The 22133-nt window shown below is 35.3% G+C and overlaps 1 protein-coding gene across 2 annotated transcripts in view; it reads right to left on the reverse strand.

Moving 5' to 3' along the window:
* Positions 1-1559: 1559 nt before the first annotated feature.
* Positions 1560-22133, reverse strand: part of LOC124111917 (cyclin-dependent kinase 4 inhibitor C-like) — a 33927-nt gene continuing 13353 nt past the window's right edge. For both annotated transcript variants that reach the window (XM_046471824.2, XM_046471825.2), the window contains exons 2-4: positions 16858-17132; positions 3961-4333; positions 1560-2366 (exon numbers count right to left, since the gene is read on the reverse strand). In XM_046471824.2, the coding sequence (XP_046327780.1) occupies positions 2206-2366; positions 3961-4333; positions 16858-17010 (687 nt within the window). In that variant the 5' untranslated portion in view covers positions 17011-17132 and the 3' untranslated portion in view covers positions 1560-2205. The remainder of the gene's footprint in view (positions 2367-3960; positions 4334-16857; positions 17133-22133) is intronic.

Consider the following 22133-nt stretch of genomic DNA (forward strand, 5'->3'; position numbering starts at 1 on the left):
GTTAGTTGCGGCCTCTTGAGATGCTGGAGGCGGGCTCTGCTGATGTTAGATACGAGCTCTGTTGATGTTAGAGGCGGGTTCTGCTGATGTTAGTTGCGGCCTCTGGAGATGCTGGAGGCGGGCTTTGCTGATGTTAGATACGAGCTCTGTTGATGTTAGAGGCGGGCTCTGCTGATGTTAGATCCGAGCTCTGTTGATGTTAGAGGCGGGTTCTGCTGATGTTAGTTGCGGCCTCTGGAGCTGCTGGAGGCGGGCTCTGCTGATGTTAGATACGAGCTCTGTTGATGTTAGAGGCGGGTTCTGCTGATGTTTTGGACGGATTCTGCTACTTATATTGGAAAGATGCAGTTCCGCTGTAAGCTGACCGTAAAAATCTGTAAATACCTACATTCAATGAAAATGATAGGACATACTAAAGAATTACAATCTACTATTCTTGATCTAATATTACACAGTTTCATCCACCCCACCACCATGCATTTATAAAACGAATATGTTGTGAATGACGTTATAGAAGTAGTGTTATTTGTTTTTTTTGGATCATACACAAATGCAGCACATGGTAAAGTGCGGTTAGCGATCTGTGTCAAGATGTGTAAAGGTCGAAACTATTAAGTACCTTAAGCTCTATGGCACACACGTTTTCAGTTACACATCAATGTTAATTTAGACGAGTGAGTTATCCCATTGAATTCAATAAGAGGGTCGCAGGATTTCCAACAGTCAGTAATATTTTGGCTTTACACAAAGTGCCATGTACGTAATCTGGACGAGTCAAACCAGTGATTAAAGGTCTGATCAACTTACAGCACTATTCCCATCTCCGCCCATCAGGATCTATATAACTTACAGCACTATTTCCGTCTCCGTCCATCAGGGTCTATGTAACTTACAGCACTATTCCCATCTCCGCCCATCAGGATCTATGTAACTTACAGCACTATTCCCATCTCCGCCAATCAGGATCTATGTAACTTACAGCACTATTTCCGTCTCCGTCCATCAGGATCTATGTAACTTACAGCATTATTCCCGTCTCCGCCCATCAGGGTCTATGTAACTTACAGCACTATTTCCGTCTCTGTCCATCAGGATCTATGTAACTTACAGCACTATTTCCGTCTACGTCCATCAGGATCTATGTAACTTACAGCACTATTCCCATCTCCGCCCATCAGGGTCTATGTAACTTACATCACTATGCCCATCTCCGCCCATCAGGATCTATGTAACTTACAGCACTATTTCCGTCTCCGTCCATCAGGATCTATGTAACTTACAGCACTATTCCCATCTCCGCCCATCAGGGTCTATGTAAGTTACAGCACTATTCCCATCTCCGCCCATCAGGGTCTATGTAAGTTACAGCACTATTCCCATCTCCGCCCATCAGGGTCTATGTAAGTTACAGCACTATTCCCGAGTCCAACCACCAGGATATATGTAACTTACAGCATTATTCCCGTCTTCGCGCGCGCGCGCGTGCGTGCGCGCGTGCGTGTATATAGATATGAGACACATTTTGAATCACAGAAACACCAGTTAAACAACTACGGTGATAGAATAGGTGGGATCAGCTTTATTTAGTCATTACACAATGAAGAAGACGTGCACTTTTCGAAGACGTGCAGACGCACTGTTGACGACGTACAAATGCACCAAGGAACCATAAGACATTACGAATTGAAAAATCAACGTAAAGGAAGTATAAGGAAAATACCGATCTATCACACTAATGCTTTTTATACACCATGCAATGCCGTGTTAAATCATGCAACGATTATCAAGGCAATGTTGTTCCTGTTGCTGCTCTCTGAGATTAGTCAGAATACAGATGAATACTATTGTGTCACCTCGTTTATCCGGACGGTAACGTTCCCAGATACACTGTCCAGAATAACACATATCTGGATAAACGAATCATTTTTACCGAGATGTGTCCTACGCTTTCGCCTCGTGGCTATACTCAGTCTATGACATCACAGCTGACTATACAAACAAAAGAACTGGAACATCTAGTACGTTGTGTGAAGATGTAGAGCAGCTAACAGCTTGGGCTTTGCGGATACCCAATATCAGCTCTTCACTAAACTCTGCTGAATTGTGTTTTATTACGGGCAGCTATGGCAAGCTGATTCAAGCACGACTAGGAGTGTGGTCCAACACATCGAACACATGTTATTCCTTCATATTCGGCAATTCATATCAACAGTCTATCTCTGCCTCGAGAGCACGCAGGTTTTGAAGCTGTACACAGCTGACAACTGGCCCCGGCAGCTGCAGCCTTGACAGATCTTTCAACCTTCCTGGTCCCAGCGCTGACCTAACGACAACAACACACAACGTCCGCAGTGTCGCTGGCGTAGCTGGAAGAGAACTGTATAGATGTAGCAAAGGTGAATTATCTACTATTTACTTTCATGCTAACACGAAAATCATCAGTCTACGCTATAAATTAGGCCAATGTGAACAAATGTCTTCAATGTGAACATTTCCCTCGAATCTGTTATTAGCTCTAAATCATAGCAACACAGTTCGCTTCTATCATGAAAAGGGCATACCTACCCACATTGTTCAAACAGGACATATTGTTAAATAATATATGATCCTAACAACTAAAATAATATCACAACTAATTGTTTTCAATCTTCTCCCAAAACTAGCATCCCTGGCCAAGCTTATTTTGTGATAAACACGACGAAAATATCAAACAGACGCATTCCTCAATGGCATGAGGTCTCACGAAGGTGTATGATATTTCACATGTATCACATATTAATATCATATACCATGTGAGATCGGCCATGGAAACGAACATCCATAGCTTATATATACGCTTACCTGCTACTAAAATCCCAAAGAATGAGAATATATGAAAAATCATTACAACTGATTTTTTTATGGTAAAGGTCACCGCTATTGATATATTATTGATACATACACATTACTCGGGAATATATTTTGGGCTGTTCTACACTTCCAGATAAGTTAAAGCAGCTGAGCCCCAGGAAAACGTGAATAAATATTTCAAATATCATTATGCAGCAGTAGGTCACAGACTTCAAATATATTCCAGCTTTCAAAAAGATCATACAACAAGGGGCAGTTCGCTGTTACGTTCATACATTCTTCATATGGAGAAAGTTAGACAGAGAGTAAATACTGACTATCTATTTGTAACTAATTTGTCCAACAAAAGCCGGTCAATTTTGTACGATGTTACGTCTATGTGTTCCCTCCAGTATTTCCATCATCAGTTCACGTTCTATATTCCTCATGTATTTGCTCAGTAATGACAGACAAGCACTTGATCTGATTGCAATTAGTAATATCTCATCTGAGCAAACATTATCCCGGCCGTGTCCTGCATTCATACGAAACCTTTCACTCCTTCAAACCATCGAGCCTTTAGAGGAAATAGGAAATACTAAATTCACTATAGTTTCGCTTACAGCCGTGAAACCCGTGGCGGGCGACATATATCTATGTAAGGCACAATTTCCGCGTGGTATGCGTGTTTTACAAGGCATGGGTCAGGATGACCTATCGACACTTAAAGTAAACGTCCATTCAGTTGTGCAGACATGAATTACATGTGCTTGACATGGTGGTGCATTGGTGATAACAACAGTTACATTGAAAGGAGCCGAAACATGCCCTGCTCATTGAACGCTATAGTGGTCACACGAGACAATGGCGAATAATGCATGAACATTTCAGTATTGTAGTGGTGAGTCAAATTAGTTGTTTTTCTTAAATACTGGTATAAGATATAAAAGGTGTATAGGTATATATTTTTTCAATTACACTACTTGATATTCATTGGCACGTACATTTAATTGCTTATCGCTATATTTAAGTTTTATAAGATGTTCATTTTTTTTTACTATTATTTTTATGATTCGTTTGTTTTGTTTTTTTTGTTTTTCCTTTCTATCAACACTACACGTTGCAACTTACACCGCCTCCGCTCCACCCACTGTCGACATCCGGGGTCCTCCTTACTGTCGAGGTAGTCAAGGGGCGTGCGCTTCAAATCGTTTGTCACGTTCGTCGCCATCCCACACAATAAGTATTGCACAAGTTTAAAATGGCCGCTTTTGGCAGCAACATGAGCAGGGGTATTTCCTCGCTTGTCCCTCAGAGATATGTCAGCACCATGTCGTAACAAGCACTGGAGAGTTGGCAACGACCCACTTTCGGCAACGTCGTGGCAAATTGTACGGTAAGTACTCGTGCCGCCAATATGGCGGTGGCTGATGTCCTTGACATTAGGATCTGCGCCTGCGCAGAGCAGCTCATCTGCCAGATCGACATAAGTGTGCGTCATCACCTGTTGAAAATAGAAGACATGAAAAACTCGCATCCCCATCAGTCATTATTAACAATGACATCATGGTAATAAGTGAAAGCAACCATTTTATACATCGGCATGAATTATATTTGTTTTCGTGTTTCACATGGAAACATTTAGGCATGTTTATGCGGTTTATCTCACTTTTGAAAAGGCTCATTTCAAGAAAACCAATATTTAAAAGTAGACAGTCTCGGCATTACAAAGGCGAATTATTTCCTGTTTGAATAATTGTCGTCTAAGTTATAATTTACTTCCTTCAACAGTTCAGTTTAAGACCCTTGGAATCACCAGCACCTATGCCTACTCGTTGGTTTCGCCGAAGTGGTAAATGTCTACGAAATGCATCAATTAAGGCTTCCCTCCAAAATAAAGCTCACACGCCGCGAGATAACTGAAACACTGTTCAAATTCAGTCACTCACCCGCAACGTCAAAGATCTCAGTCAATTCCGGGTTTTATAACTCTGTGATTTTACTTAGATATTTAATATAGCAGCGGGAAAACCAAACTCAACAGCTTGCATCTTACACAATAAAACTGTAGGTATGTGTTTATTGTGCATACAAAGACACAGAAAATTAAAACACATATGTGCATATTAGTATACCATACATATCCAGGCCAGTATTCAGTGCATATTAACAGGCCTTTTGGAGGAAAGTTTGGGAGAACGTCTGTATGTTTAAGAAAGCGCTCTACAAATATCAACTTGAATCGTTGTAGTTTAATCTTTCAATGATTTTCAAAATACTAATCCAAATCTATAGCTGAATCCATGTTCGATGTGCGTATCTCCCACACAAATAACCCTTGACAAATTACACCAACTAATTTTTATTTATCATGCTAAGGCCATAATAGATTAATTATGAAATTCACATTTATATTTTCGTATGTAGAAGTGAGTTATCAGAAGGAAGGACTGACACATGAAAGAATGAAAAAGACTCATTGTGACCATGACGGGGTTTAAGACAAGCAGTGGAGGAGTTTGATTAATCTCAATGCCTTACGACACTACCCTGCATACCCTACACCGGCACAACTAGTCCTATGTGTCCACGACTGCTTCTGGTTGGCTAGACACGGCAGATGGTTGATGCATGGCAAATATGTAGCATATCTGACATACCGCGTTAAATGAATATTTTTCATATTACCTATTTTAATCAATATGAGTCCAAAATTATTCAGATCTTAAACGATTTGCTTATAAATAGATACATTATTTCTGATAAAATCAGTATTTCCCTCTATGTCGGTGTACGCTTTAATTTTTGTATTTGGTCATCATTTCTTCTGTGTTATGAACGACACAAGACATGTAATGGTGTCCGGCGTTTGCTGTTGTGACAATGTTCGAAAGATAAATTAAAATAGTGAATAGCCATGTTCACTCCGAATCACACGACCAGATTAAACAACTGAATTATGCTACAAGTGAATTATGAACATTATCTTTGCTACACTGAATAAAAACAAACTAACTTGTAGATGTTGGCTATATGAACGGTTACTGTTGAAAAAAGTATGCTACTGTGTCTTTGAAGGGCACATTCCGACACAGTTGTATCATCTGACTCCCATGTAATACTGGTAACTTTTCGATCGTTCTCTGTCTATATTTTAGGATATTTTGTTTTATGTTGATGTTACTATTATAAGCAATTAAAGATTGGAAACATTATTTCGTTTTAGAATCACTATTAGTATTCCTTATTAGTCAATGCGGTATTGATTAACATCACATCAGTATCTTTGTGACCCCTTATCACTTAAGAATGCGTAATAACAAAACACATAACCGATCCCACAGGTGCCTTTACTAGTTGTATTAACACATACAAAACACAGAATATAATTACCAAAACATGATTCTTATACTGAAACACGTGTACGAATGCATCTAACAGCGGAGAATGATCCCGAACTCTGTGACATGGTATGGTGTTGTGTATAAAAATGTGCGACAGGAAATTGTGGATTGAAAAACGTTTAGGGAATGTAAAATATCTGTAGGAGTGGCCTTCAACGGTGATGGCGGTCCCGGCAATGCATTTGAGAATGGCGCTCGCTTTCAAAGTTAGCGAGATTAGTAGTGCATGGGACACCATCCAGTGTGATAAGCAACACACTGACACAACGTCGTCAGAAACAACATTTTGAACAACATATTGCAATCTTCTGGATATAAATAAAATAGCATAACCAAACATAAAATATCAGAAATACACTTCGCATACATTTGTTTAAAGATAATTTGTATTGTCCACCGTCCTTCAATTACTATATACTAATTGAGAGCTATTTTGTGTTGATGTTGATATATTTTCCTTGTTCATTTTGTACTCAGATTCTATAATCACCACAGACATGTATATTTAAATTGGTATGCTGAGATGTGATTGACCCCATCTAAACTGTGAATATTTTCGTTTTCAAATATTAATTTATAGTAAGCAATCGGATTTTCGAACACCACTATTTGAAGTATTTTTACATACACAAATAAACCGAACTGTAAAAAAGTATTGAAATTAATCGCATTATCTATGTTATTGCAAGAGAGCATCACGTGTTAGCAACACGGCAATTATTTACTAAATCCTACCATTAATACACTGATGCATGGTCGAGGAAACATTTATATCGCGCAGATTGGGCGATATAATTGTCCATAGCTGAGTTAGTTAGACGTGCTGGTACAGCCCACGGAAATAGATGCCCACAATCGTATATTGTTTTAACATTTGATTTACCATCGAAATTGACGGACTGAAGTGCTTCTGTTCAACGTGTGACGTTATAAATTATATCTACTTCATTGTTATTATCAACTATGTATTTTCTAGCCATGTATACACAGTATACATGGAACCCGCTTATCTGCGAAGAAATTTACTCAGTCTTATGAAATGGCCTGAAATATGTCATGCTGACAAAACTATTTTTATCTGAAAATAAATAACTCGCGTTTGTATACAATGAACCTATTCATTTTAACAGCCTCTATTGCCAACTGTCTGACTCAGCAATGTTTCGTTGTCAGGAATAACTGGGGAAAAAACCATTGAGGATGTGCTTCTCATTTCACAAACGGATGCATGTTGATAGCATTTCCCTTCCTTAAACCTGACCTATGAGACACATGCATTTTAGTTTCCATGGTGACCGACCCACGATCATGGACCTCTTTCAAATACAAACATGTATTCCTTATATTTTAACAAACCTAGAATGGTATGTCGACGGTGAGTACATGTAAGCCTAGCTTTTCTATTTACGCTGTATGACCATATAGACGAGTGTTGTACATATCCCAACACTAAGACACATACATTTTTTAATCAGACACCGACAAGTATTTTACTTTCAATACATTTAGAAATTTATGATGTTTCAATTTGACATTTACATTCCTATTTAGACGAGCATATTTAACTGCCACTAATAGTGTTTTTTAATTATTTTGAGAAGTCTGTGTTCTTAGCTATAATATCCGAATTCTGTATAAGGTATGTTTGGCTACATCTGTGTGTTTATATTATTTGTCACAAATAAATCACAAAGAGAAACACGTCATTTCAATTTAACTGACTTTGTGATGGCATATGTAATTGACACGAGAGAGGTAGCGTGACACTATCAATATATATAAGTCATGCTTCATGACAATAGCTCTATTTCAGCTTAGTGGGGTTTTCCAATTTATCTTCTGATATTTATCAACCAATCAGAAGATGGACGTACTTCCGTTTAGGATGTTGACTTCGCTATGTAAATAACTGTCTCTTATTTGAAATGTCAATGCTTTTTCATTATATGTGATCAGTGATGTTTGGGCTTTTTTGTAGGTGACCATTAGTGATATGTGAGTTGATACTTATCTAAATAGTTATTGAATATTGAAGGTAAAATTCTGAAGAAAATAAATATGGATTTAATTTTGATGTGTACTAGAAGGTAAGAGGATTTAACAGTTATTTGCGTTGAACTTTGGTACATGATCCTGTCGGGTCTTACTTTCTCTATGCCATTACAACTATGAACAACTGAGATGTCTAAATCATTACTCTTACCATATATTTACCCTGGGTGACTTATGATTAACCTAATAGGAATTAGCTTTTCCTTGACGTATTTGCTATAAATTTCGACCATTGGAGTTTATCAATTGAAGTATTTGCAAACTTAAGAAGAAGGCATATATACATAGTAAATATATGTACTTACTGGGTATGACTGACCCAACATATATATCCAACCAAATGGCCATTATAAATAATTTGTCATGGTTTATTATTTCATTACTTGGACAAATAATATTATTTTCATGAATATTGATTATTCCTCATGATATTTTATATATTGTTTAAATCACATGCCTGTTGTTGATTTGCATTATTTTTAAAAGTAATATTGTTTTTTATTCAGTAATAGTGTGTGTCTTATATTATTTAAATCAACGTCGTTTATGATTTCATTACTTGGAAATATTTTTTTTTGTTAATACTGATTACTCCTCGTTATATGTTATGGCAGATCGAATCACATACATGTTGTCAGTGTTCATTATTTCTTAAAATAATACTATTTTTTATTCAATAAAAGTGTGTGTCCTATATTATTTAAAACAATGTCGTTTATGATTTCATTACTTGGAAAAAAATTATTATTTTGTGAATACTGAATATACTTCATCATACACTTTGGCAGATCGTATCACATGCCTGTTGTCTGTGCATTTTTTTCTTTAACTAATATTAATTTTTATTTCAGTAATAGTGTATGTATTACATGATTTAAAGCAAGGTCGCTTATGGTTTCATTACATGGAAAAAAATATTAATTTTGTTAATACTGATTACTCCTCGTTATATTTATGCAGATCGAACCACATGCCTGTTGTCAGTGTTCATTATTTCTTAAAATAATATTATTTATGATTCAGTAAAAGTGTGTGTCTTATATGATTTAAAGCAACGTCGCTTGTGATTTCATGACTTGGAAATAACATATTATATTTGCGTATGCTGAATGTTTTTTCATTATACACTTACAGATCGTATCACACACCTGTTGTCGGTGTACTTTTTTCTAGAACTAATTGTATTTCTTATTCAGTGTGCGTATTACATGATTTAAAGCAGCGTTGCTCATGATTTCATTACATCGAAAAAATAGTATTTTTGGTAATACTGATTATTCCTCATTATACTCCTCGTTATATGTTATGGCAGATCGAACCACATACCTGTTGTCGGTGTTCATTATTTCTTAAAATATTATTATGTTTTACTCAGTAGTAGTGTGTGTCTTCTATGATTTAAAGCAACGTCGCTTGTGATTTCATCACATGGAAAAAAATATTTTTGTGAATACTGAATATTCTTCATCACATTTACTGACAGATCGAATCACGTGCCTGGTGTCGTAGTTCATTATTTATCAAAATAATGAAAACAATTACTCACTAATAGTGTGTGTCTTTTATGATTCATAGGAAATTGGCTTATGATTCCATGACCTGGATTTTTTTGTGAATGCTGATTATTCCTCATTATATGTTCTGGCAGATAGAACCAAATGCCTGTTGTCAGTATTCATTATTTCTTAATATAAAATTATTTCCTATTCATGTGTGTATTACATGATTTGTTGCAACGTTGCTGGTTTAAATAATCCTACAGCAAATGCCTGTGAATTAAAAAAAAAAGTACAGTAACTATAACACAAACTATACACATATAATTCCATTCCAGGAGAAACGCAGCCCGTAAAATACATTAGTTATAAACAAAGATCATCCCTTCGACGAAGAAGAATTTGTTAACAGACGCTTGAGTATATTTGTACACATAAATAACTGCTTTAAAACATATCTTTTGATACCATAAAAACGCATCAATGTAGAATAAAACAAGTCTGAAAATAGAAATATCATTTTGAGTGGGTTTGTATGACGATATATCAACATGCATGAAATGCATGTATAAAACCAGACTGTTTTACTCGTCCAATACCGTCCAAGATTAACAATATCAAAGCAACCATTTGTTTTAAAGAAATGGGTGCCAAATGTTAAGATTATTTACTGATGTAATTCACTGCCTCCTTGTATTATCTGACGCCCTTTACTCCCACATACATGTACATGAAGGTTTGAAAAATGACATGATAATAATGTTTGCACTGGGACAAATCACATACCGTACTTACTCAACACATGCAATCAATTCACACGAATTTCAGCAGCAGTATCCCGAGTGTTGTACGTGTGTGTGGCTGTAGTGAACAAGCTTATTGAAACTGAATGACTCACAAACTTATAAATACAATACAGAGGTTTAATGTCTAACTGCTAATGGTTCGCTACATGTCAATGAAACACTCGTGAATGTGTTAAAATAACGGCTCTTCATCGTAGTGTTATATCTATGGTAAATATCACCCTTTGTTCTGTACAAAGTAAAAGTGTGTGGCTCAATGGTTAAACATGGCGGAGGAGTAACCGCTCAAGATCATTAGTGTTTTGTTGCTGTTTAACGCCGCCCTCGGCAATATTCCAACTATAAGACGGTGGCAATCGTATCTTGAGTAGACAAACCAGACATCAACAAGGCACCGAGCCTAACCAACTGATCCACATAGTGGCCTCGTACCACGGTCATAAGTAGCTGGGGATATATCCTAACCCGGGACCTCCCCAGGGGGCAACCATCAGTGAACAGTGAACTACAGATGAAAACATGTTGTGTAAGTATGAATGGAAAAATATCTATTATTATATTATATATGATTGACTATTCACATATTAATTTATTCAATAATATGTTAATTCAACATATTTGATTACGCTTTACATATACATGCATTTATACAAAGCCGCACTATCAAATTCGTGAGTGTATATATATATGTCATACATATACCATGTTAGCGAAGCAAAATTTATATTATTGAATTTCAACAGTTTGACAAAGGTAATTATAGACTGAAGTGAGGAATTCATCTCAAATTAATTGTTGATAGTATAACGCTGCTGCAATGGAACCTACCAGTTGAAGCTATATTGAGTTGTAAAGAACCTGTGAGGAAGCAAACTAAAAAAACACCGAAAAACTTTGGTTGTAAAACGATAAGAAAAAACAGTTAGTTAACACAGAATTGGTCACCTATTTCGAACCACTAGACAGTATAGTATGCCCAAACATAAGGATACATATCAATCATTTGACGAAAAAATGATAACATGAAGTGAATATAAATACACATTAATATGTGTAACAACTGTTTTTAATTAGTGGAATCAAATATTCATTCATAGTTCCACATATCAATATATTTTATTATATTAACTGATGTTTTAATTACAGTAAATTCACGTTTGCTGTTGACTATTTATCGTAAATGTGATGTGCCATGTACATATCAACTAAAAGAAATCAGAAGTAGATTTAGCATGAGATACATTCACAACGCGAGACTCTTGGTATTTCTTTCGCTAAATGTAAGACATTGTTCGTAGTTTAAGATTTTCGTGGTCAAGGAAGTTATTTCAGTTGCACTGACGTGTTTGTACTCAACAATTCAATATATATAGTTCGTCCAGATTAGTTGTTAGCATGTATTTATTCATTCCCACTATATTATTATAAAACCAAACAAACATTAAAAAATGACACTTACACATTTCGTTAAAAGTGAAAAAGATGGCAAGACCGGTACACTGGATATATGCTTGTATGATAATGTTAAATGAACACAATGGTGGAACCAGCGCATTGGATATATGCTTGTATGATAACGTTAAATGAGAATGAACGATAAACCAGCACACTGGATGTATGCTTGTATGATAATAATAAATGAACACGATGGTTAAACCAGCGCATTGGATATATGCTTGTATGATAATGTTAAATGAACACGATGGTTAAACCAGCGCATTGGATATATGCTTGTATAATAATGTTAAATGAACACGATGGTTAAACCAGCACACTGGATATATGCTTGTATGATAATGTTAAATGAACACGATGGTTAAACCAGCGCATTGGATATATGCTTGTATGATAATGTTAAATGAACACGATGGTTAAACAAGCGCATTGGATATATGCTTGTATGATAATGTTAAATGAGAATGATCGATAAACCAGCATACTGGATATATGCTTGTAAGATAATGTAAAATGAACACGATACTTAAACTAATACACTGGACTTATGCTTGTATGATAATGTTGATATCTTACAAGAGCGTCCATGTTTATTCATATGTATCCACTATGGTGGGCGGTATGCACTTGTCAATACCTCAGTTTATCACAGCACGCTAGGCTAATTGAACTGGCACAGTTGGGGTAATGACGGGTAAACTGTTACGAGACGGGTTATTTTCAGTTACTTGACTACAGATCAGCCGATTCAAAACTTGTATTTAAAACGTCATAATGATAAAACAAATCAAAGTGTGTCGGTCTATGAAACAATGTAACATTTGACTTTTACACATATTTATTTTATTGCGATCCATCGAATGTTTTTTTTATGAGATCACTTAAAAACGTCTTTATATGTTTATTCAGATTTTTATCGATTCCCACAACATATAATCACTATTTGTCCATCGTTAACTCTAGAAATAAAAATGTTATTTAACAAGCTGTTATGAATATATACATTTACACCGGATATAGGTTTTAACACCTATTTCATGTACATATTATTAATATGCGCGAGGTGGTTCTGCGTTAGAACGGTTCCCAGTAATCTAAATGGATGGGTGGTCAAGCTTAGAGACTTTGTTGATCGTACTCCCGGTTGCGTGGATCGTTACTCATAATATCAATCACTTTTTTATTTGTTCCAAAGCCGATTACTTACAGATCACCGCCATACAGCTGGAATGCTGCGTTAAACAGCAAGATTGGGTGAGTTTAATGTCGTTTTGAAAAGTATTTCAGTTACATCACGGCGTGTCAGGCTGATGTGGTAGGAAAACCTGACATAGTGCAGGTCGTAGACGTTTACCACTTTGTTGAAACTCGCATACACGGTCTTGATGCTGACAAACCAAGACACCTAATCACGGCAAACTGGGAATAGAACCCGCGATCATAGGTTGTTATTTTTCTAACACGCCAAAGGAACTCGGCAAAGCGAATTGTGGCACCTCAGACGATTTGGCCACCCACTGCCCCCTTAACAACAAAGAAACAAATATTAACAGGTACATGTCTTATTTGAGATCTATGAAGGGATGAGAATAATTGTGACAATCATTCGAAAACTAATATAGATCTATATGTTTAAAAATAAACAAACTGGAATAATGCTCTCTGATGGTACACGATAACCCAGAATATATATAATGAAAATCGAGTCAATTTCCCTGTTGGTTTGAACATTCACAATGCACTCTAAATAGCATGATAATATCGTTTATCATATAGTGGGTAGGTTTCTCGGCAGGGTAAAGCCAACGAATACAAGCTGTATCCGCTGGGATCATTTACTTATAAATATGCAAACATAAAATGTCAGGTAGGTACTACTTTCAGTGTTTACAAACAAATAACCATGTCTATCGACAATCGAGTCAGAATTGACGATCGGGGAACCCCGGCAAATTGTCAAACATTCAAAATCTAAGATAACGAAAATCAGTATCTAAAAGGGGCGTAGTTGAGGCCATTCACAAGTGTAGGCAACATTGGAGATAGAAATTTGCGAAGAAATTTAACGATGACGGTTAAAAATGACAATTAAAAACAGTTAGACTATGTCACACACATTACCTTGTTTCTTTTTTGTCGCCGTGTTGGATATATGACTGCATTTCGTAATCACGAAAGGTTATGACAGGTCATGCAAACTAAACAAATGTGATCATGACTTCTCATTGACTAGAGTAACTTCCCTGGGCAAAGGGCAGTTACTCTAGCGGGCGGACTGATGCAAAAGGCAATCACTGACATTGACAAATTATGTGAAGGCAATTGTCTTTTGTAATCTGCAACACCATTTTAAGTTGAACTATATTGACTATTGTCACTGTCCGATTGACTAATCACTGACCTTGTGACGTAATAAATTAATGCGCACATTCCAGAAAAAAAACTTGCAATGTTTAGATATTGTTTGTAAGAAACGAGGATACTTTTTTCGAAGATATAATGACATTATATGATAAAGAGGTGACGTCGCTTGTATGTTTTGGATGGTAAATATCCTATATTAGGAATAAACACTCTGTATTTAACTCGACAGGGCTTGCTAAATACAATGTTTACTCCTAATATTGGATAGTAACCATCCTGATCACACTCGCGTGATAACCCATTGATCCTTTTTCTTTAACCTAATTACACGTGTGTAACCAGTGAAATATTCATTTTGAGAACAACATGTGCATTAAATATTTATTAAACGCATTTTAAATTAGTTCTAGAAAGTATTAAAAACTGAAGATGCCTATGTAGGAAAAATGGACAACACATGGGCTTACTTTGATGCAGTAGTAGTGTTTTCGACATTTTAAGATTGTATTATAATTAGTTCCAATGTCAACTTTATGTTGTAGCCACTTTAAATATTTGTTCAGGATTTCTGGTTGATGACCATTTTTAATTAAATGACATTGCTTATTACGATTCTCTGAGTTTTCTTTCCTTTTTTCATTGAGAATATTTAATAAATTAAAACATTCAACTGTGCTAAAGAAAACAGACGGAAACATCTCCACAATAATGTGGACGGTTTGTGGTCAGTCAGGCGAACCTTCGTACTCACTATCATTGTGACAAAGGTCTGCTTAAAGCTATCATTAACTATGAATTCTTGGATTTGCAGTTTATTTCTAGGTCTTACATACCCACAATTGTTTATTTGCCTCCCCTGTTCTGTCCCACCTAAATCTCGCCCTGTTCTACATACCTAGCGTTGTTGATGAAATGTCTCCGTGATAAGATGGTCATCCCAGCCCTCTGGCCCCGACTGTCGACATCATCATCTATCACATCAAAGACATGGACAATTTGGAGTAACTCCTCCCCTACTGACCTCCCTAATTGGACACACACCAGATACATCAGTGTGGACAGACCCTAGGCTGGAAGTCCGCTTTACATCACTGTGATGGAGTGTAATGAGATTTAATTAGTAAGCGTGTGTCGTGTGATCTTCAACGCTGAGTAGCAACACACCACTACATACACTACTACATGTATATCAGAACACAGATACAGCAATATTTCTAGAGCATGGCTCTACATGAATAAATATCATTTTGTGACATGGGACATCTACAGAATATACCAAGACATCACATGCAGTGATACATGTTTTGTGCAATAGATATTTCAATAGTTACAGATTGTGTCGTAAACAGTGCCATCGATCTACAAGCAATATGAGTTTGCTGGCGTTAGCATTTTGGTTTTTATTAATTAACAATATATATATATTTTATTTTTTTTGCTGTTCAGTTATAGGTTGTTATCATTCCGACTACTGTTTTTTCCGTAAATTGAACATGTGCACATTACAAGGTTGATTTTAAGACAGGGGACATTATACAGACGAACTCTGGAATTTTATATGCTAGATGTACGTCCAAACTATTGCTAAATAGGATTTTGTTATGTTTCTCTATGAAACTATGCTTAACTGGGTTTTGGCCCGAGAGACGTCTGAAATGAACCACTTCAGGCTTATTGCGGTATCTGACAATGAGACGGTCATGTACACAGTGATAACGCATAGTATTTGTCATTGCCAAAGCATTTTGAAATATTGACACATACATGCAACTATGGCGCCAAACATACATTTGTAATGATTACATATGTATTTTACTATTACAGGTGTCTTTTTATTTGTTGAATTTCCATTTTAATATGAAAGTTTTCAAGATTGTTATTGAATATAGCATTGGCGACATTCACATTTCGACAAATGTTCATACATGTGGACTATCTGGTGTTGGGTTCATCGCCGCCATTTTGATATGAATTCCGCAATCGCAAGGAAAAGCATATTTCCATTCCATTCAGTTTTCTTCTTGTGCATTGAACTTAACTGTACATCAAGTAATTATAATACGCCTCATCAAGCCTTGTTAAGATGTGTTCTGTCGCTTTTCTTAATATAATAAGGTGTTTGGCAGTGTAAGGAAAGTGTACATTAATACATTTAGCATACAAACGTTGCATTATGTCCTCTATAAACTAGTAAGTCAGTATACATAACTCACAGACCATTTAAACGTATGAACATGGTTTCAGAGATTTCTCTAATTTGAATACCTGTACTCTCATCATGCGCACCACACGGATGTTACGCTCAAAACTGACGTGCCATAACAGTAAAACAATCGTAATTGATTGTATTTTGGATCATGATTTTTCCTTAATTGATACATTTAAAAAGTAAGCATGCATTTATTGAAAGCATGAAAAATTGCGATGTAATTTGAGAGCGATGTGCCCTACCTGAACGGCAGTCCTTCCAAAGCTATTTCTCCCATTGACATCCACTCCTGTTTGGAGGATGTCTCGCACCTTGGTCAGATCGCCATTCGCCGCCGCTGTGGTCAGGTCGTCCACGGTGAATTCGCCACACCTTATTTCACCTTCTCTCGCCATGAGCGATGCCTAACGTCTGATCTGTCCAGCCTCGATGACAACAAAGCATATTTGTAAGCCTGCAAGTTAGTCTTCAACTATTGGCTAAACAGAAGAGCTTCGTCCAATAAGAGTTGAAGTTTCTGAAAAGAGAAGGTGGGGCTTACATTGTAATTATATAAAGAAGTGAAAATTTGCAGGGTGAAAGCGCACGTTAAATCTCCTATATCAGTCAGTCAGGCAGTCTGCAGGGTGAGCAATCTCACTGTCAAAATAACTCCATAATAGAAAATATGTTATCAATGATAATTCAACTCTTATCCATAAACTATATATATGTTTCACCAGAAAGCTTTGAATGATTTATAGCCACTGAATACGAACTACCTCCACACAAACAATGATATTTTGAAATAAAATAACGTATATAATATATAAGATCCAGACGCTCTTCGATAAGCACAAGGCATCGCAGACTGACACATGAGGTAGTTGATCAAAAGGTTCCCTGTACGTACAACGCGTACATAGTAGGCTAGATACACCCCACAGATGTTTATGTGGTTACATATATATGTTTTAATAAATACATTCTTTCCAACCATATTATTCCACTGGAAATTAATCTTTTGCAATAGGATCATATGTAAATATAATCTCAAATACTATGCTGGTTCCAATTCCAAATGAAACATCGCTTAATTTCAATTATAGGAAAGGGATGTGTGTGGATATACATGCTTGCCTAATCTATTCGTCGCTGAATTGGAAATGAAGTCTATGTATCAAAGACGACATCTGTACTTCTAGCATGTGTATTGCGAAATCAACGTCATATCGTACGATTATATTGTTGGCTTTTGGCACATTCCTTGTGTCAGATAATCCTTTAAATAAAGCTTTAATAGTCGTGGCGTGTAAACTGTTTCAATAATATACGTTCACAGGGTGGCTGCAAAACCGGGACAAGGGAACTGTCTATTTTACCACATTTTGTTTGTTGAGAAACATTTATGTCAGTCAGTCCAGCCGTGAATACTTTGACGTCCACACTGTGTGTCAGTACAGATAGGAGACTCGCCACAGCATTGCAAAAGAGTACGACGAGAAATAGAACTTAATATCATATCTATATTTCAATTATACGTAAACAGATATTTCCTCTACGTGCAATTTTAAGAACAACGATCTAATAATAATTACTTTAGAAACGCGCGGAATCGAAATGCTATTCCAAGAACACTTACAAAGATAGTTAACGGTTGTTTTGTTTTCCATTTCACTACAAAACTTGTCAAACAACACGTACTGTGCAGCAAAACAGCTGTGCATACCTTTAATTGTAGCAAGCACCTTGTAGCAGTTCTATTTCATGAAAACTATTGTGAAATGCGAATGCAATAAAAATACATGCAAACTCAAGATTAACTGAAAAAACGCAAAAGCAATACATTTCCATTTATGAGATATCATAAAAGTTAAAATGGCTATGATTTGATAATGTAATTACTTTATGTGCATTCTATCAGTCAGTTTAAGTAATGTGTCATATATTTATAAACCTAAAATATTACAACACAACTGTGTGCATTATATTTATATATCCGAACTTGTACCACAATATAACTGTGTGTCTTAATTTAAAAACCTGAATTATTACAACATACCTGTGTCTTACATTTATAAACCTGAAATATTGCCACAACATAACTATGTGCCTTATATTTATATACCCGAAATATTACCCGAAAAATGACTTTGTCTTATATTCATAAACACGAACTCTTAAGACCAAACAAGGCTGTATTTTGTGTATATACTTGAATTATTACCACAAATATCTGTTTGCCTTAATTCATAAATCTGAAATATTACCACCTGAAATATTAGAACATAACTCTGTGTATTATATTGATAACCTAAAATATTACCACAACATATAACCGCGTGTCTTATATTTATTAATCCGAATTATTACAACATACCTGTGTGTCTTACATTTATAAACCTGAAATATTACATTAAACCTGTGTGTCTTACATTTATAAACCTGAAATATTACAACATACCTGTGTGTCTTACATTTATAAACCTGAAATATTACATTAAACCTGTGTGTCTTACATTTATAAACCTGAATTATTGCCACAACATAACTATGTGTCTTATATTTATATACCCGAAATATTACCCAAACATGACTTTGTCTTATATTTATAAACACGAACTCTTAAGACCAAACAACGCTGTATTTTGTGTATATACTTGAATTATTACCACAAATATCAAACAAACAAACACAATATAACTGCTTGCCTTATATTTATTAACCTAAATATTACCACACCATAACTGTGTGTCTTTTATTTATTATACCCAATCTATTTTCAAACTATTATATATTGTCTTATATTTATCGATCCAAAATAGGACCTGTGTGTCTTATATCTATCAATCCGAAATATCACCACAACATAACTGTGTCTTATATTAATATACCTGAAATATCACAATATAACTGTTTGCCTTAATTCATAAATCTGAAATATTACCACCTGAAATATTAGAACATAACTCTGTGTATTATATTGATAAACCTAAAATATTACCACAACATATAACCGCGTGTCTTATATTTATTAATTCGAATTGTTACAACATAACTGTGTATCTTATATTTATAATCCCGAACTATTAACACAACGTAACTGTGTTATATATATATATACCCGAAATATTACTACAACATATATATGTGTCTTATATTTATAAACCTGAACTGTTACCACAACATATATATGTGTCTTACATTTATAAGCATGAACTGTCACCACAACATATATATGTGTCTTATATTAATAAACCCGAAAACATAGCACAACAAAACTGTGTGTCTTATATTTAAACCCGAACCAGTAACACAACACAAATGTGTGTCTTATATTTATTAATTCGAATTGTTACAACATAACTGTGTATCTTATATTTATAATCCCGAACTATTTACACAACGTAACTGTGTGTTAAATATATATACCCGAAATATTACCACAACATATATATGTGTCTTATATTTATAAACCTGAACTGTTACCACGACATATATATGTGTCTTATATTAATAAACCCGAAAACATAGCACAACAAAACTGTGTGTCTTATATTTATAAACCCGAACCAGTAACACAACACAAATGTGTGTTATATTTATAAGCCTGAAAGATCGCTCGTGACTATGTCTATATATTATGCGCTATGCAGATATAAATAAAACAGACCACAAATGTGTGTATTACCATTCAAAACTTCTCACTTCGTGGTGATATCCAATAAACATAAAATTCAATTTCACGTTTCATGTGCTCACAATTGAATAAGTAGTCAACTTTCATATTTTTGCAAAGTGAATTAACCATAAATATTTAAGTCGAATTTAGCCTTCAGTTTGAAACCTATCAAATTTGTTGTAGATCAAATGCACAGTATTTTATCATAGTACAATAACAAGATACCGATAAATAATAAAGTGCAAACTAGTACATTGACGTAACTGTTATTGCGCCAACGGTTCAAATAATTTATAAATAACTTGTTATTCTTATTCATGACGCATTCTGTGTGTGGCTTAGCCAGTTTCAAATATAATGGGAAGCATCAATTCTAATGGCTGTGAAGATAATGGACATCCTTTTCACCGAATAACTTTTCTATAGGCATTACATGGGATACGGAGACACTTAAGATATATAACCATACATACATTCAATAATTTGACAGACATATTGAATCCAGTCCGTCATTAGTCCGTGTCTCGTAGTTTCCAAGAAGCATACCAAATGCCATATTTCAAACATAATATTTCAATTAACAAGCATCATTAATGCCATGAGCTTTTATGGTGTTTATGAAGATACCACGAAGAGCACATTTCTGTGAATGTGACACGCATCACATGTTCATGCACATTCCGTTATATTTCGTTATCTATCTATCTATCTATCTATCTATCTATATATATATATATATATATATATATATATATATATATATATATATATATATATATATATGTGTGTGTGTGTGTGTGTGTGTGTGTGTGTGTGTGTGTGTGTTGTGATATATATATATTCAAAAATGAGGTAAATGTTCACTCAGTTTACATATAATATATAATAAAATAATAAAGTCAAAAGTTAGTCCAACATCTTCTTTATATCAGTTTCAGACATAGTACTTTCGCTGTCTCATGACAGCTCTTGCTGTCATGTCTTGCTGTCATGAGACAGCGAAAGTACTATGTCTGAAACTGATATAAAGAAGATGTTGGACTAACGTGGACTTTATTATTATATAATATATATATATTGTTAATTAATACCACCAAAATGCTAACGCCAACAAACTCATATTGCTAGTAGATCGATGGCACTGTTTACGACACAGTCAACGAAACAATGTGTAACTACACAAAACATGTATCACTGCATGTGATGTCTTGGTATATTCCGTAGATGTCCCATGTCACAAAATGATATTTATTCATGTAGAGCCATGCTCTAGAAATATTGCTGTATCTGTGTTCTGATATACATGTAGTAGTGTATGTAGTGGTGTGTTGCTACTCAGCGTTGAAGATGAAAATATACAATTGACACAACTACCAGTAGATATAGTGTATAAGCAATCGTAATTAATCATTCATTTCAGTGTATAAACAACACGTTTGCCTCTTACATTCGATATTTATTGATTCAGTATTACACAAATTTAATCATATACATGTAGATCTAAACTGCACAAGAAATTTAACTATTGTGTTGTCTGTTCAAACCTCTTTACCTAATTGTGAAATACTTACATATTTAAACACCGAACGGCATTAAGCCCATATACTTGGTGCCATATTATTAATTACTTGCAAAATTGTTCGGGTGTCTGCAGAATTAATATCTTAATCAATCAATGCATGTGGCAACGGAAAGAAGGACCATTTTCAAATTTTCACTGTCTTCGCTTGTTTCTCTAATTAAAAATATAAATAACGTACATCACGACAAATGGCTAAGGCAGGATCTCATGTTGCGTGATCGCTTCTGTGAATATTTCAGCCTCAACATCCAGGAGCGATCATTGTTATTTTTGTC

The sequence above is a fragment of the Haliotis rufescens genome, unplaced genomic scaffold, assembly GCF_023055435.1.
Source record: "Haliotis rufescens isolate VD_foot unplaced genomic scaffold, xgHalRufe1.0.p SCAF_2, whole genome shotgun sequence".
In the NCBI taxonomy this organism is placed as follows: Eukaryota; Metazoa; Mollusca; class Gastropoda; order Lepetellida; family Haliotidae; genus Haliotis; species Haliotis rufescens.